This window comes from Parasteatoda tepidariorum, chromosome 5 (assembly GCF_043381705.1).
Source record: "Parasteatoda tepidariorum isolate YZ-2023 chromosome 5, CAS_Ptep_4.0, whole genome shotgun sequence".
Taxonomy (NCBI): Eukaryota; Metazoa; Arthropoda; class Arachnida; order Araneae; family Theridiidae; genus Parasteatoda; species Parasteatoda tepidariorum.
In genome coordinates this window covers 47,754,833-47,773,412 of record NC_092208.1, presented here as the reverse complement: position 1 = coordinate 47,773,412, position 18,580 = coordinate 47,754,833, and the positions used below count along the sequence as shown (strand labels likewise).

Sequence of the window (18,580 nt, the reverse complement as noted above, 5' to 3'; positions counted from 1 at the left end):
CAGGAGTTCCCTTGTCTTCTGGATTGGGTTCAAAGTTACAAGGCTACGGAGAACATTGGCAGTGGTAAACTCAGAATTGGGTTGGCTGTCCAAAGCCGGATCATAAAGAAAATCATAAAATAAGATTTTATAACTTGCGTTGTTGGTTAAATACTTCTTGACAGATTACTCTGCCTTAAGTAAAGTCAAAACTAAGAACAAACACATAAATATATAAACTTAAATCTTCTCAAGAAATTTTAAAAAAAATTTCTGAAAATTCCATTTCGTTGGTTTAGTTACACGTGTTTGGTACGATATCCGAAGCTGCAATCCTTATATCTTAGCCACAAAAGAAAAGAAGTAAAAAAAACATGACAAATTTTTTGTTAAGATTAGAAGCATTTTATTTCTGATAAAAAAAATGATGAAAATTAAAATATGAATATGAAAACATATCTCTTATCTGTTTTATCTTAAGGCATTAAATTTGATGCGAATTACTTATAAGACTAAGAATTTTTAGCATTGTCATTTTTCTTATGTAAGGTACCTTGTGTGAGAACACAGCAATTCTTTTGGCGTCTGATAAATGCTATCATTATTTGTTTTAACAAAAATATTGTTTATCTTTTCTTATATAAGTACTTATATAAGCATGTAAAATAAAAGGCAGGATTAGAAAACTCAAAGGAATCAAAAGTTTTATTTAAAAAAAAAAAAGCTTTTACTATTTTATTAATAATAACAATACAGACATAAAATATTCTTACCATTAATTTAGTTAAATGAAAAAAATATTTTTACAATTTTCTATACGTTCCGTGAAACAAAAAACTCACTCCTTTAGTTTAAGTTTTAAAATGTTATTTCTTTCTTTAGTCATAGGATGTAGTCTTTTTACCAAATATTTTTTGGCGTGTTGAAATAATAGGCTCGAAATTTGTTCATAAATATTTTATTCTATGTTTCTGATGTTTTTCTGCAAACGTAATAGCTCTGTCTTTCGATTCTATACCTTATAAATAGTTCTTCTGTTTCGCCTGCACGACTGTTTTAATTAATTATGTAAGTAATAAAGACTAAGTATAAATTGGTGACTTTTTGAACTTTACACTTACAACGGAAATTAGGGAAGTGTGACTCGCCAATTTCGAAATAAACTAGTGGGATGTATGCCTTATGAGGAATAATTTTAGGGGGCAACATTCGTTTCGGCCCATAGAAGGTCCTGTGAGAGACAAAAAATAATTCCATATGTAGAAAAATCGGTATTTTATTACTTCAATGCAGACTATTAGTTATTGTAATTATCTTATGCTCCAATTAATTTTGTGATACTTTCACGTACTATATAATGCATATTTATTGTGAAAATGGATTTCGAAAATTTATATATCTGTAGTCTTTCAGAAAAACCTGTTTGGTTAATTTTAAAAAAAAAAATTGACATCAAATTTTCTAAATTTTTTCTTCCAAAAAATTTTCCAAATTAATTGGAGTATGTAATTACAAATCAATTAATTAATAATTAATTAATTAAAAATTAATTAATGATCGTACAATTGATTTGCTACTTTGATTTAATTTGTTAATAAGCAAATCAATTAATTAACCAATTAATTAATAATTAATTGGAGTATGAGACAATTACAATAACTAATAGTCTGCATTGAAGTGATAAAAGACCAATTTTTCTAAATATTGAATTATTTTTTATCTCTCACAGGACCATCTATGGGCCGAAATGACTGTTGCCCCCTAAAATTATTCCTCATAAGGCATACATCCCACTAGTTTATTTCAAAATTGGCGAGTCACATTTCCCTAGTTTCCTTTGTTAGTCATCTCTTTAATGTAAGATTGCTATTTTCATGAAGGAGTTTTTTTTTCATCTCTTTTTTGTAAGATGATAATTTGATATTTTCCTTGTGTTGTTCTAATTCTTTCGTGATACTGTGTCCTTTCTATCTAAACAAAGATATATAAAAAAAGGATTTGAATTTCAATTTAACGTTTATCGACTTTCCAACATTATCTTGTCATTGTGGCTGCAAAACTCTTTAGTTAATATTGAGCTGGTAGAAATCATAGTATGTAATATGTAGATCAAGGTATATGAATGTTGACTGATCCGGATCGAAATTAAATTTAAAAAAATTTGAATGTCTTGATTTAATTTGAATATTTCTTACAACTGCAGATTTGGAATGGTAGATAAGGTCGTGATTGAGACACCTATGTGACTATAGGATAGTAGTTTTCCCAATCACCTTAGATGGCATGATTCCCATTGTTCTGTCATTCCTTATTTGTATTAAATGAATAAGCATAGTTGTCAGAAATACAGAAAATGTCATTGGTTCGTGATCTCAAGTTATATGTTTCGGTTAAAAAATTATATATTTGAAGATGGTTTCCGATATTATGGAATTGTACAATGACTAACAATAATATGTATAAATAATAAATTAAAAAAACAGGCACCTCAGATTAGAAAAGCAAACAGGGCAATAATAACCGTTATTTTGATGCCGATGAGTAAATGTGATAATGCCTTAGATTATATTCCTTGATCTTAATTTCACGCTAATATCCATCATCTTAGCAAATTTGGAATTTCATTGCGCTTATTGAGATGTCTTAGATTAATTACCTGGCCACTGGTCAATCATCACTGAGTTAGAGATATAAAACAATCGGAATGTGTTTCTGTTGTGATGTGAATATGAATCATTGGAAAGGAACGGGGAAAACGATAATTAATTTATTCCACTCAGTGTTCAGCCTCAGGCTTGGACAACTCTATTATTTATTTGATAGCAAAATTAAGTTTACAAATATATTACTTATGCATTTTATTACAAAAGAAGAAGAAGAAAAGGTGAAAGTAAAAATGTTTTTCCTTGAAAATTACTTCATTTCCTCGTTATTGACAGCGAAAATTGAATTTCGTCCTTCTGTGGATGGCAGAAAATAGTCAAGTAACGCAAAGGACCAATCATCACGCGTCAGAATTTCGTCCTAACATAGAATTGTCTTCGCACGACATTTATTTCCTGAAAGCAGGCTAGCTATAGAAGAATTGCAAGTGAAAAATCGTTCCTCTGTGGATGGTTGAAAATAGCCACGTGACGCAAAAAGCCAATCACCATGAGCCTGAATTCCGGAATGAAATGGAGTTGTCTTCACCCGACAATGTTCTCTTAAAAGCAGGATAAAAGAATTGCAGGTGAGAATTCAGGTCTACGTTTCTCTCATGACGTCACGCTAATGATGTCAGGTCTCGTAAAAATAGGGAGTAATGTAATGTCCTCTGTGGTTTCAGAGCCTGAGTTGAGTAATTGCTATAAATATATTACTTTCCTTCGGTAATAATTATGGTATTGCATTAGCCTTGAAGAGCTAGTATTGCCTTTGGAGCATCATTATGAATGAATCCTAGAATAGTAGCAATAGCTCATTAGTGTAACACTAGTGCGACGCTATCAGTCAAACAAAACCATAAAAAAATTTTAACTCGTAAAACTAGTGACAAGTTTAAGCGTTTTTTTTTAAATTGCGGTGACTGTCGGAACTAAAATTATCGTGGTTTTGCCCATGTGCAGCATTGAATTTGTTTGGGGATAAGTTCTTTTAAATTGTTTAATCGAGGACCAAAGAGTAAATCCCATTATTAAAATGACACTTAGTTTGCTTAAGTTCGACAATACCTAATATTTATCAACAACGTAAAACCCTTTTTTTATTTATCTTTTGCCTTGATTGTGTTATCTTTCGTCATTTGTAAGGTGCGTTAGTCGAGATAACTCTGAAGACGAAGAGAAGATTGATAAAACGTATTTTACTTCAGTTTAATCACAATTGAATATTTCTTACAATATGGCGGTAGCAAATGGGATAACTTCCATCAATTCTTACGGAGAAAATCAAGAGATTTATCATACGGTATGTTTTAATTAAAAATTTTTGAGGAACAATCAAATATATATATTTGAAAATGCTATATATAGCATCAAGAATTTGCACGTTTAAAAAACTATACTCTTTTGTATGAATAATGATTGGAAAAACCTCATTGATTGGAAAATTTTAGACATAAAAATGTTATTATCATTTTTAAAAAATGATGTGCAAAATCATTTTTAATGTTTGATGCTAGGAACTCAGTTGATATTAGGAACTTAGTATTATAGTTTTTGATACTAGGAACTCAAATGATATTAGGATTCTAGTATAATGTTTGACGCTAAGAACTCAATTGTTATTAGGTACCTAGAATAGTACCTAAAATGGTACTTAGATGCTAGAACATCAATTGATATTAGGATCCTAATGTAGTATTTGACGCTAGGAACTCAATCGTTGTTAGGATTCTAGTATTATAGGTTTTGATATTAGGAACTCAATTGATATTAGAAACCTATTATAGTGTTTGATGCTAGGAACTCAATTGTTACTAGGAACCTAGTATTATAGTGTTTGATACTAGGAACTCAAATGATATTAGAATTCTAGTATTGTTTGATGCTAGGAACTGAATTGTTAATAGGTACCTAGATGATAGGAACTCAATTGTTACTAGGAACCTAGTATTATCGTGTTTGATACTAGGAATTCAAATGATATTAGGATTCTAGTACAGTGTTAGATGCCATTAACTCAATTGTTATTAGGTATCTAGAATAGTGTTTGATGCCGTGAACTAATTTTTCTTTTTAATGACAAATGTTTAAATCACAAATTGAATACAATTTATGAATTCAAAAGCTTACATAATTCATTTCTGTAATTTTACATATGATTATAAAACTCTTCTAAATCATTGTGAAAATCTCTTACCAATAGAAAGTTTCGCTACTTAAAACTTTGAAGGAAAAACAAGTCTAACTGGGATGTGCTGAGAGTGCGTGAAAAAAAAACATAAAACAAAAAACATAAAACAAAGTAAAGGTTACGCGGCAAAAATTATGTGTTAGGTAGTTCAAATACATTCAAAGCATCAAAGCAGAGCATAAAACTTACTTTTGATTTTACGTTTATTTTGTGTGAACAAAGCAATGCGGTAATACGGATAAAAAATTTCAGCCCTGTTATAAATTATCCAGCTGAACTGACTGTTTGCTGTCATTCCTTACCTTCATATTTTATTGCTTTTATCAAAACACATTTTAGAAATACAATTGAAAAGCCGAGTCGATGCGGCGGGTAAGTGACATTTTTGAAAAAAATTGTGATTTAGTCTTATTTAATTACGATAAGATTCATTTATGTTGCTAAATCAATTCCAAAAATTGCAGTTAATGAAGAAGGTAACAATATTTGAGTATTTTTTCAACGGAAGGCCAAAGTGCGAGCAGCAGCAAAGCGCGCGCAGAATAGTCAACAAACTAGAAAATCTAGATTCCCTTGGCCATCGAACGCTAATACTCGAGGAGTTCGAATTAGTGTTAAGAGTTTATGTATTCCATATTAACCCTTTGACGCAGAATTTTTATTAAACATATTTTTCACACTTTTTTCATTATTTTGAATTAATTTATGTCAAAATAAGTGCGAAATATTATATTTAGCAATTTAATAATTATTATGAAACACAGCATGGAACACCGGTGACTTCTGCGTTAAAGGTAAAATCTCCCAAGTACGGCTCTCTTCCAAACAAAAATTTTTTAAATTTGCAGATATTTCGATCTAAGAAAAACAGTTATACAACTCTGAAATTTCTTTAATTTACAAAATCAATTTTTGATAAATTTTCAAAATATAAATTTAAAAAAAGAAACTTTTTTTGGATTATATATATTTTAAAACAAATATCGCTTTCAAATATGAATGTTTCCTGATTCTTTTTACACGAGTACACACAGTTGTCTTTTAGATTTAAGGCTAATAAGAAGCTAAAAATAAGAAAGTTACCTTATCACTGATTTAATGCCGAAATTATGCGGATGACCTAAATTACGACGAGAATTGTCCAGTTATTTATCAAGATCGCCATAATCGAAAAATTCTTAACAGCTAATTTTTAATGAAAAAAATTTAAAAGATTTAATGTTCAACAGCTGTAGTCAATTTTCGCATTAAAACTTATAAAAATACTTATATTCAGTCTTAAACATACCTTAAAAGCTCCTCACCGCAAATTTTTCTCTCTAATATTATAATTTTTCATTCATACTTTTTCATACTCATACTTTTTCATACTCATACTCATTCATACTTTTAATACTCACGCCTCCAAACTGTTTGTAAATAATGTAAATATATATCTTTAAAATAGAAAAGGCGTTTTGAGCGGGTTATACTCCTGAAAACATTTCATTCCTTAAGCATCAATCTATTAATACTATATCCAATTCATTTATGCTTTCGAAGTTTATATTTGGAACAGTTTCGAGGAGAGGGGAAAAAATTGACTTCATTCCAAAAGCATCAAGTTGACTAATTCTCTATGTGATGAATATTTACGTAAGTTTTTTAAAATGATTGCTAAAATATTTGAACAATTGTAGTTTAAAATGGCGAACATACTTTATGTAATAGCATTAAGTGCGTTTAATTAGTATTCTTGAACATTGTTATATTGATTGGAGTGATATTAATTCTCGTTTCAGTTTCTCATATTGTCTGTAAACAAAACATCAAATGATTCTACTAAATTCTTTTTTTTATGGTTTGCGGGGATTTATTTAAAACTAAAATTGGCAACAATGCTTTTCTGCAGACTACTTTTTTTATGTCTTGTGATTTTCTTTCTTCATTTTCTATTAAACAAATCTTTTTCGAAAAATTATTTTTTTAAAGTTTAAACAGACAAGAAGACTTTTTATTGTATTGCAAATAAAGATGGTTAATCTTTTTTATGTTTAAGGCTTGACGAACTTTTTTTTTATGTTTAAGGCTTCACGAATTTTTTATTAATGAAAAAAAAAGAGAGAAAATAGATATAGTAGATAGTAGAATTAATTTAGTTATGATAAAATGCAATTGACTAAAGAAATGAATAGAAAAGCAATAAATTAGGAAGTTAATATTTAAAAATTAACTTTTAATTTATTTTCTGGACCTTAAAAGAATGAAAAATCCATCTCAATAATTTGGGAAAGAAAACTCTAAAGAAATAAGAATTTTGTAAAACGCATTGATTCCGAAGTATCTACTCGTGGGTGGTATTTTGTATTGCGTTTCTACATTTTAAGACTTTTTTGTGTATAACAATGTTTCTAGGCAGTAGGTATCTTTTAAATTAATTTTCTAGTTGAGTTCTCGATCTTAGCAATAAATTCTATAGCATTGAAATACGAAGTATCACTGACAAAGTACATTATAGTCACCACTGAGTAAAAAGATAAACCTTTTAAGAATAGGTTGTAACAGGTAGTAATAACTGATATAAATCTTTAGTTCAGAATTTGCTTATGCATTGCAACAAGGGTAAGTATTAATCAAAGCAATTTCTTTACATAGTTTCCTAAAACTTTTTTCCAGTTGAATCCTGTACTATTAGTATAGTAATACGCCTGTATTATTAGTATTGTTTTATATATATAAATATTAACAATTTTTTTAAACGAATTTATTGTTCTGTTTTGTATTATTTCAGGGCATTGATATCAAAAGATCTGCTTCATTTGATCCATCCAATAAAATTTTTCTTACTTGGCACAACGTCAGCGTTTTTGTTAAACCCAAACAAAGTCTTCTAAAGTTTCGAAGGCAAAGCGATGCTAATGAAAGTAAACAACTTCTGTTCGATGGTAAGTGAATAATTGTCTAAATTTAAAATCCATTTTAAGCCTAAAAATTACAAAATTACCGCAAAAAATATTCAAAACGGGAACTATGTTCAAACAATTAATAATTTTTATTTTTATTTTTTATAACCGACGTTGAACAACCGACCCAATTTTGAGTTGAGGACTACCAATGTTAAACTTCTTTGCCTTGTAATTTTGAACCCAATCCAGAGGACAACGGAACTCCTGGATTAAGTATTGGGAGAAATTTTATCTTCGTGGAGGACTTTTTGATGGAAGTAAACAACGCTTGAGTTACATGCCGAGGAAAACGACGAAAACCGTCCTAAGATAAGCCAAGGGAACTCTAATCCATGATCGTCTACCACTGAGGATATTTTACGCCAGCACTGTGGTCGGTGCAATTAATTACATATATATATATTAAGCGTCAATAAAAAGATTTCTATCATTAATAAGATTATGAAAAGGGTATATATATAATAATAATAATATAAAGGGTATATATACAATATATATGTATTGTAAAACTCAAAAGTTATATTGCAATTTGTTTTTACAGGAAAATTTGAAACTAACGGGCAATTAGATTACCTTCCTAATATGTTTAATAATAAACTTTCCTGTCACGTTATTAATTTGTTAGCTAACAATTTAAGTAATAAACTAATCGTTAGTTAAAATTCTAAATGGATGATTTTTTTAACAAAATTAATTGACTGTAATTATCTATTAATAAAGTTCCTGTATTGATTTATTTCTCACCGAATTATGCCTTTATCATACTTCAAAATTTTAAATTGTTCCTAAAAATAAGCAAAGAAGGTATTTAAACATTTTTCATAAAACTGCTTCGCAAAATATGAAGTAATATGTTCTTAAATATTCTAATATAACAAAAGAGAAAGTTAACCTTTAAGGGTATCTAAAATTTACAATCAATTAATTAAAAGATAATAAAATTTTCTACAACCTGGCCGTACATACTTTACAAATATAAACTTAGGATTTTTCTTTTTCGCATAAAAAGTATTTCTTAACCCTTTGACATAGAATTTTTTTAAGCATATTTTTCATACTTCTTCATTATTTTGTATTAATTTAGGTCAAAATAAGGGGAAAATATTCTTATTTAGCATTTTAATAATTTATGGTTATAATATACAGCATGAAACACCAACGTCTGCTTTTGTGTTACAGATAAAATATTCCAAACGACAATTTTTCAAACTTGCACTTATTTGAAGTTATTTTGATTGAAGTAAAACAGTTGTTCATCATTGAAGTTTCTTTAATTTACAAAATCAAATTTGTTTTCGAATATGAACGTGAAATTTTTTTTTCAAGCTATTTTTTTTCTTTTTGGATTTTATTTTTAATACAAATATAATTTCGATAATCTAACAGATTTTTGTAACTATTAGAATGTTTTTTATTACTAAAAAATACACGAAATATACTTTTGCTTGTAGAGTGTCAGAAAAAAAGAGGGGCCTAGTGTCTCTTCAGCGTCAGAGGGTTAAGCGAAGAATTCTTGTTACTCACACGGAACCTAAGCATCCACATAAAACAATTGTAGGCTGTAGGTTTTTTTGATAATAAATTGCAGTTTTCTCTCATAGTACGTTTAAGGTTATTTATTTTTAAAAATATTGACAGTAGTTTTTTGAACTTAAAATTTTGATCGTTATTTTAGATAAATGTGTATTTAAATAATCGTTGCTTCACGTTATAAGTTCAGGAGAATTATCTAGTAAAATAAGCTGAAAAAGTGGTAAAAATCAGACGATAAAGTTTTTTCGATATTTAGACAAAAGCAAACACTAAAACATATGTTCTTCAAATAAACATAACTTTTTACGACGATTTAGATTATTGACTCCCAAAATTGTGGAGGGGGCTAGATGCAATATAGAAATTATTATTACATTAGTTAAATCGAGAAAGCTGTCCAAACTTTTCTTCCCTTGATGTAATTTTACTTTTTGCGTATTTCACTATATCTTTGGAACAACTTAGATGAATTAAAATATTCTTGCTCACAATTATATGAATCCTTGTTCATAAGATAGTTGCATGCAATCTATAAATTTTTATTACTTAATTTAATAATAGTTTAAAACTGTTTGATTGTAAGATTTACAAACTTGTAACTTATTTTAAACTACGATATTTGAGAGGACAAAATAGAAATCTTAAACAATATCTACCGAAAAGTTTCTTACTTAAAAAATTTCAGAGAAGCCAGATTTTTATTTTTTCATTTATGAAGAACTATTCAAATTTCATTTTTTGCCAGTGATAATTACATAGTTTAAAATGAAGCAAAAAATAGTACACCTTACTATTGAAAAATTCTTCGACTGCGATTAAAATAAATAGAAAAGAATTATTTAAAAATATTTTTTGTACATAAAATTGTGTTTGATTAAATGCTTTTTATTGTTCTAGTCAGAAAGTTTTTAAATAGCTTAAATAGTTAAAGAGGTTTGGTGAAAAACACCAAGAAACAATAGAAGAAATTAACACTAAGGGGGAGTCCAAGCTTTCGACATCTCTACTGCTATTTTGTAGTGATCTTATTTTCCAGATTACGTCTACCTCCCCCGGTACTTTTATATAAAGTTAACAAACCAAAGTATCTTTATTCAGACAAATTACGTTTTTTTAACTTTTTTTTTTTTAAATAATCTTATTTCATAATTTGAAATATCGTCTGCAATAACATATTTTAGGTACCTTCGAATCATTATGATCTTGTTGAACGAATTAGATGTTGTTGTTGTTGACGACGTATGCCTGTCTAAGCAGAAGGGGTGCGATTGTTCTTGTTTTTCAGTGGCGCCATCTATGGCCAAGAATTCGACTTCTGCCACACCATACGTCACACCCGTTTATTGGGCGAACCCATTCATACATCCATTCACAGATCGTAATTTTGACCTGAATCAGAGAACGATCGATCTCCAATCCAGTACCCCCAGAGGTATTGATTTGTTATGGGAACATGGAGGACTTTTGTGACTCGACAGATTTAACGTACACCAGTCACTTTACTACACGGGGAATCTTCGGCCGGCGAACGAATTAGATCAAAAGTTATTAAGGTGAATCGTTCTTTATTTTGCGCACAGTACATTTAAATTAGCGTTAGTTAAAGTGACGTAGTTCTTTAATATTTATTTTGTTAGAATGATTTTTTTTAAAGTTTTCAAATTTTACAAATTTACCCAAATCTGAGAATAAGTCATATTTTTTATTGATATCTGAGACTTAAAATTACAGCACAATTTCAACGTTGGCTGTTTTTTTTCTTCCCAATGTACACACTAAAACCTTAAGTTTATAAGCACAGTGACCTCAAATTAATTTGCTCGCGGTCAAATAAAGTAATTACACAATATACGCTAACTCAAGTTATATTTTCAAACAACGTTTTAATTCTTTTTTTTCTAAACAGAGATGTGGGATGATTTGAAATGAAATCCATTAAATTACATAACCGTGAGCCATGCAAGGAAAACAACCCTTCGAAACGTGCAGCGTAAAATATCATGGCGGAACGATACTGACATGCACAGACGGGTAAATGAAGTGTTTTATTAAAACGGACTGTAGTTAATCGTGATGCACCTGCCTTATGGAACAGGTGCTAATCATCACGTGTTTCGTGTCGTTCGTGATTGTTCCATAACCAAGAGATTGGCACGTAACACGATGAATTAGGCCTAACCATTTTGGAATATTTTATTTATTTTAATTTTTCAAATGTATTAAGAACATATAATTATTGATAAAGTGTTTTTAACTTAGCCACTTAATGTCAGAAAATAAATGACATCGCTTTATTATTTACTCTTGAAAAAGCAGAAATATTTTTTAAAGTTATTACTGGGAAAAGGGGGGAGGAAACAGACTATTGTTGTATCGATTAAATTTTTAGAGCTATCGTGAGGGTGAAGAAATTGTCCACATATTTTTTTTTTTGAAAAATATTTTTAGTTATGAAAATATGAAAAATGTGTTTCGATTAGAAGCATCTTGATATTTATAATCTACGTATGGTTCTTAAATTCAACTGCTTTTCTACTTCTAGGGAAACTGCACAAGAAAGCTAATCATAGTTATAAAAACCATAGAATTATTAAAAAATAATCTATTTATACATTTTTAATATATTATTTAAGAGGAACTCCCCAAAAAAGGGAAATTTTTCCTTTCTATTTTACTGGACCTGCGATTCATAAATCACTAATAATACTTTAGTAATATTATTAATTTGGAAATAAAGTAAAGGAATACGAAAAAAATGTTAGCGTGCTCATTTTAAGAATTAAATACAAAAGAAATTTCTAAATTAAATTATTTGTTTCAATAGTTTAGATGAGAGTAATAATTTAGGTGTAGAAAGGGGAAAAAATTGACGCAGTTGGGACACTATTTATTATTTTTTTATTTTATGTATTTTATTTTATATATTTTACTTAAAATTACGAGCAAAAATATATTTTGGTATTTTTTAATTATGAAAAAGAGTCTAAGTGTTATTAAAAAAAATCTGTTAAATTATCGAAATTATATTTCTACTAAAATATAAAATCCAGAAAAAGTAGTTTAAAATTTTTTTGCTCCATTCATACTCAAAATTGTATCAATAATTTCTTTTGTAAATTAAAGAAATTTCAATTATGAATAACTGTTTCTATTAGTCCTAAATAATTGCAAATAAGTGTAAATTAGAAAAAGTACTGCTTGAAAGTGATCCGAGATTAAAGATTTTTACCTTTAACGCGGCGAAGATACCGGTGTTTCATGGTGTATTTTATAATCATAAATAATTTAAATGCTAAATATAATATTTTTCACTTATTTTGATCAAAATTAATGCAAAATAACGAAAAAAGTATGAAAAATGTGTTTTATAGAAATTCTGCGTCAAAGGGTTAAATGGCATAAATAATTAGTTGAACAAAAATGCCTTATTTTTAAATATATCTTAGAATATTCAAAAAGAAAGTGTTTAAAGTTAGAAAGAAAATGGAATAGAATCTAGGAAGCCGAAATACATAAAACCGTTTTTTTAAAAATAATGTTCTTTTTTTCTGTTAAAAGTATAAATATTTGAATCTTATCTCGTTTCTGATAAATTTCAAAAAAAAAAAAAAAAAAAATAGGAATTGCTGAGATTAATCTAATAATAAAAATTAGCTGATGTTGTATGTATTCAATTGCTTTAAAGTTGTTTCTTTTTTTTTCTCAAAATAGTTTAAATTTTGAATCTAAAAGGAAATGTTAAAAAATGTGCTTTTTTTATTTTAGAAAAAAAAAAAAAAGACTGAATTCATAATGTAAAACTATACAAACTCTTATTCCTTAATAAATCGATTTCTGAATAATTGGTATTAAAATTCTAAAATCGATTCATAATAGGTAGGTAGGCATTTTTTATTTTATTTACGTCGCACTAGAGCTGCACAATGGGCTGCAGGCGATGGTCTGGGAAACATCCCTAAGGATGATCCGAAGACATGCCATCACAATTTAGATCCTCTGCAGAGGGGATGGCTTCTCCGCTGTGGTATGCGCGTGAAGTCGAACATTTTACGGTAGAACAGTTTAACGATACAGCGCACCCTCGGTCCCTACGCAGGCTGATCAAAGTGGACACCCACCCGCTTACTGACCTCAGCCAGTGAGCTTGACTTCGGTGTTCTATTGGGAACCGTATCTTTACGATCAATCCAACAAAATAGGCCGCAAAGATATTATTTATATTAAAAAATTAAAAGAAAAAGAACACATGTGGAATATATTTTACAAGTAAAAATATATTTTGGTATTTTTTTAATTATAAAGAACAGTATACTAGTTGCTAAACACAATATCTTAGATTAACGGAATAATATTTGTTCTAAAAAAAAACATCCCCTCACAAAAAAAAGTAGTTTGTTGGATTGACGCAGATGGGACACTGGGGTCCCTTTTACACATATTTTTTCTGACAATGTAATTACAAGAAAAAATATATTTTGGTATATTTAAATTATACAAAGAACCCCGAGTGGAGAATTAAAAAATAAAAACATTATTTTAAAAAATAGTTGCAAACAAAAATACAGTTGTTGTTATTTTTTCTATTTCTATATTATTTATATAAAAAAAAGTAGTTTAAGAGTTCGCTACACCATACCTTCCAACATTTAAAGTTCATGTGAATTATTTTCTCCAGTAGTGATGAACTAAAACATTTTTAAAACAAAAAGATTTTTTATGAAACTTTTATCAGAACTTAGCTCCAGTATTTGTCGATTAGATTTTTTTGATATTTAAATTATTTATATATATTGATGGGCAAAATTCTTTTAATTCTAATTTATTAAAAATTTAAAACCAGTTATGCTACCTACGAAAGAAATATTTTTGAAACCAATAGCTGGAGGTCATGCTGCGCCTGTAAAATATTTTTTTGAAACTAATAGTTGGAGTTTAAGCTAAAGATGTAACATATTTTTTGAAACTTTGGAAAGTCCATTGTAGTTGGAGAACATGCTGAATATGTATAAACAAACGAAGATATCATTTCATATCATTGGGCATAATTACAAAACCTATAAAAATAGTTTTTTTCATCGAATTTGTTTACCACAGTCGTTAATTTCTTTACGTACCAGACAATAATAAACTGAAGATCAAAAGTTAAACACGCTGCCGCCCCTTTTACAAAGCAATCACGAGCTAATGATTCCAGATGTTTTCGTGCCACTTTCAAAATGAAAAAATATAAATAAAGCAAAATGATTGAGGGTGGAGATGAAGAACTCACATCAGCTTGTTGACCTTCCTGATCACCTGAGGTCGATCATTGAAACACCAGAAGCTCCTTCAGGTCGTGGAAACTGATTTTATTATTTTTTTTTCAGTGTGTGGGGAGGCTAAACCTGGTCAGCTGCTGGCCATTATGGGATCCAGTGGTGCAGGGAAAACTACATTGCTGAATGTCTTGACCAACAGAAACCTCCGACGTCTGAAAGTGAACGGTGAAATTCTGGTTAATGGACAGAATGTTGGGGAATCCATTGTCCGTCTATCCGCCTACGTTAGACAAGATGACCTTTTCATTGGAACTCTTACAGTTAGAGAACATCTTGTCTTTCAGGTGAGTGACATTACATGAAGTCCAAATTGAAAAACAATGACGAGTTACAAAATGCGATTAAGTGTAATGGATAGTTTCTCGTTTTGATTCCTATGCAACTTTCAAAATGTTTACCCTATTTAATATTTATAATAATTTGGATTTTGCTTTATGTCTATGACGTAAACGTTTTGAAAATTCGGCTCTTTGCAAATGGCAGACGTCACTTTGCAAGGTGCCAAAAAGATTAAGATTCATGTGAAGTCGGTAGATTGCTAAGAGAATAATTTTTCAATTTTGATATTTCTCAAAGCAACTAAATTTTGCCATCACTTCCTTAATTTTTGAAGTTTTTATTTTTAAACTTACATTTCGATAAAGAATTTGTTAAATATTTATTAAAAAGTATTTCCTTAGCCAAGAGGCAGTTGGAAATTATAATTTTATACAATAATTTTTTCAATGAATATGAATAAAATTACTTTTATATATTGTAATAGTTTAAGTTCTTATCGTATTTGCATATTTATCGTATTTGCTATTTTTTAAAATAAATATATAAATTAGTTCCATGCTTCATGTGTGGGACAATACGGTGTAATACCTAAATACCAAATTTATACGAAATAATACAGTCATAAATAGATAGCTGTTTTTAAGTACAGCATTAAAACTGAAAAATTCTCTTCTCATAGAAAAGAGCCCCACCTACTTTACTTGTCATACGTTAATAAATTGTTTCAGTTTCTAGCCCATAGTACCTTCAGTGTTAAAATATTTAGAGCATTTAAAAGAAATTAAATTTGTTCATATAGTGTGCAATTAAATATAGAGAGAAAAGTTCGAAATTAACGGTGATTTTAACGCTAGATAACTAAACATTCGTTTAATAGACTACCGACCACTATCAGTTTTGCGAATTCCAGATACACTCTCACTACCACATTCACAAACTCTTACCGTCAATACCTCTTTTAGTAGTAAAATGAGGTAATAAACACGGCTTTACACTTTTTACTTTTCAAGATTTGCTGCAATTGTTGTCCCACAGTCGAATGTTTAGTTCCATAAAAATAAACAATAAATATATTTTAAATATTGAAAGTTCACAGTGCGGCGAGTTTGTATGTGTGTTTAACTAAGAAAAGCAGAATGATAAAATACGCATGCAACTACTGCAACAAGGCTATTTGTGGAGAACTGACTTTCAACATCTGCCGAGATTGCAAACGATAATTTTTACCAGATTTATATTTTTTAAATAAAATAGAATAATGTTTTTAAGTTTACGCTAATTTGTTTAAAATAAGTAATAAAATATAAAAGTATACTTGTTTTTAATTCGTAATCTACATACCAAATGATTAATAATTTTAATAATTAATAATTTTAACAGATTGACACTGAATAAGTTTAGTTATCTAGGGTTAAAACTATTCATAAAAATAGAATTCTTCATCAAGTGTACCAGTCGATACGTACTATTTACTATGTTTATCTTTAAATATTAATTTATTTAATTTATTATTTTTTTTAAAAATCTAAATTTGAATTCAAATGAATTATATTTCTTTGTCTTTGGAAGGCGCTTTTACGAATGGATAAACAAAAATCCTACGCAGCAAGAATGCAGAGAGTTGACGAAGTTATTGTGGAGGTGAGTTCTTGACTATTTTATGTGTCTCATATAATATAAATACCTTGTGCTTGTATCATAACGAATGCTTTTTAAAACTGATGTTTTAAACTTTCCGGTTGGAATATTAAGTCAAGTCTAAAATATGTAATTGGGATCACAATAGTTTATTTAACAGAAAAAATTAGAAGAGAAAGAAGATTTAACAATTTTGACTAATTAAACTATTTTTCATTTCATTTTTCCAAAAATTGGATTCAGAGTTTTACCATTTAAAATGTAGTCTGAAATTATTTATCTCCCATAACGTTTGAGTGCGTCTATATTTTTATTACAAATAATATTTAGGAATAAAAAAGAAATGGTTTTAAGAAGAAAAAAAATGTAAATAGCATTGAACATTATTTCAGCAGCATTTTAATTTTAAACTTATGAATTAGAACACAATACAATTGACAGACGATACTTCAGCTACACACGTGACCGACTTGGTGTTCCAGTCCTGTCCTGAAATACTAAACACACTTCAATTTATTAAATACATTTTTCGTGCTTATGCAATCGAATACATGCGATTAAGCTGACATTATGGCCCGTACTATTATGACACGTATGAGAATAAATACAATGACATTCTGTAATATGGGTCAATTCTATAAACTTTAAATGAATGAGGTAAGATTATTCATATTATTGAATTTTGAACTTTACGATCTTAAAACTGACACTGGCTCACCTTAAGGAGAAACAGTAATGTGTTTATCGCTCATCAAGGAGCTTTATAATAACATTTAGCGTTATAAAGGAATTTTTTTTATTCATATTTTAAGAATATAAAAAGTAACATATGAAAAATATAATTTTTTAAAATTATCATTCAAAATTTTTAAAAATCAAGCTGTTTTCTTGTTTGAACTTATTTTTAGAGTTCATTAGAAAAAATCATTAGAAAATTTTTAAAAATCAAGCTGTTTTCTTGTTTGAACTTATTTTTAAAGTCCATTAGAAAAAGTCAACAATAACAAGGGATTTTTATACTCCAAAGGTGAGGTCAGGGTAATTTTACGTAAATATTACAAAAAATAAATATTTTCCGTTCTTTGTAGAGTATAATATAGATAGCGATTAAACGAAAAAATAATAATAACAATAATTAAATTTGAATTTTTGGCAGAGTTGTCTACAAAAAAAATATTATTTCTGATAAAATTTGCATTATGTTTTGTTATTTAAGAAAAAGTTGCTCTAGTTCAACAATTTATACAGAGAAAGTTTTGAGAAATCTCAGTAAAATCAGGCATAAGAAACCTAATTTACCAATTCCCTCCAAAATAGAGCTATTTTTAATAACCTTTTTATACTTGCTTTATTAAGCCTTAATAAGTCTTGACGTCCAATACAAAAAAAAAAAAAAAAAGAAAAAAAAAAGGCATCACAAGAAGTGAAGATCGTCATAAAATTGGAAGAAGTGTGGGTCTTTCGGAAGGCAGAAGAGTTCCAGAGGTGCTCATAATTCATGCCAACATTTTCCTTACTCAAAAGGCAGTTGGGAAAGTCAGTTAGTTCAATATGGTATAAATGTGCCTGTAGAAAATAGTGCTCAGTCAGTAGTCTGAAACCTCGGATTTCGTGCTTTACTTATATTTTAAAATTTTTCAGATAATCAGGAGAGATACATTTATTTATGGCAGGTCAAGGGCAAATAACATAGAATAGTATAAAATTTACTTAATTAAAAAATTAGTTTGGGAAAGTAAATTTTAAAATAAACAACAATGAAACAAATAATTAGTTTGCCAATCTTCTGATGGCAGTATCTGAATCTAAGAAGAGTTTTTTTTTTTTTTAAAATTAATATTAATTAATTTCTTTTCTTAGTCTGCCATCTACTAGAATGATTTTAAAACTGCGTTTAAACAGGCAGGCTAACAACAACCATGTTGTCTTAGTCGAGAAATTTGTTATTTTATTTTTTTCAAGGATTAAGACAAAGTATTTGAGTGATCTTCTTACGCCTCACATCGGACTTAGATAATATCACTGTTTGATTTTCCTATGCAAAGTGCGTAA

At 28.7% G+C, this 18,580-nt stretch overlaps 1 protein-coding gene across 5 annotated transcripts in view; it reads left to right on the top strand.

The window, feature by feature from the left end:
• The window catches only part of LOC107438886 (eye pigment precursor family transporter white), a 52,760-nt gene that overhangs the window by 12,725 nt on the left and 21,455 nt on the right, over positions 1 to 18,580 (top strand). For 3 of the 5 annotated variants that reach the window (XM_016051295.3, XM_016051297.3, XM_016051296.3), the window contains 3 exons: positions 7,586 to 7,739; positions 14,660 to 14,895; positions 16,460 to 16,531. In XM_016051295.3, coding sequence (XP_015906781.1) covers positions 7,586 to 7,739; positions 14,660 to 14,895; positions 16,460 to 16,531 — 462 coding nt within the window. Of the gene's footprint in view, positions 1 to 3,771; positions 3,928 to 6,373; positions 6,451 to 7,585; positions 7,740 to 14,659; positions 14,896 to 16,459; positions 16,532 to 18,580 lie in introns of those variants that run through there. The other 2 variants (XM_016051298.3, XM_071181413.1) reach the window with 2 other exon arrangements.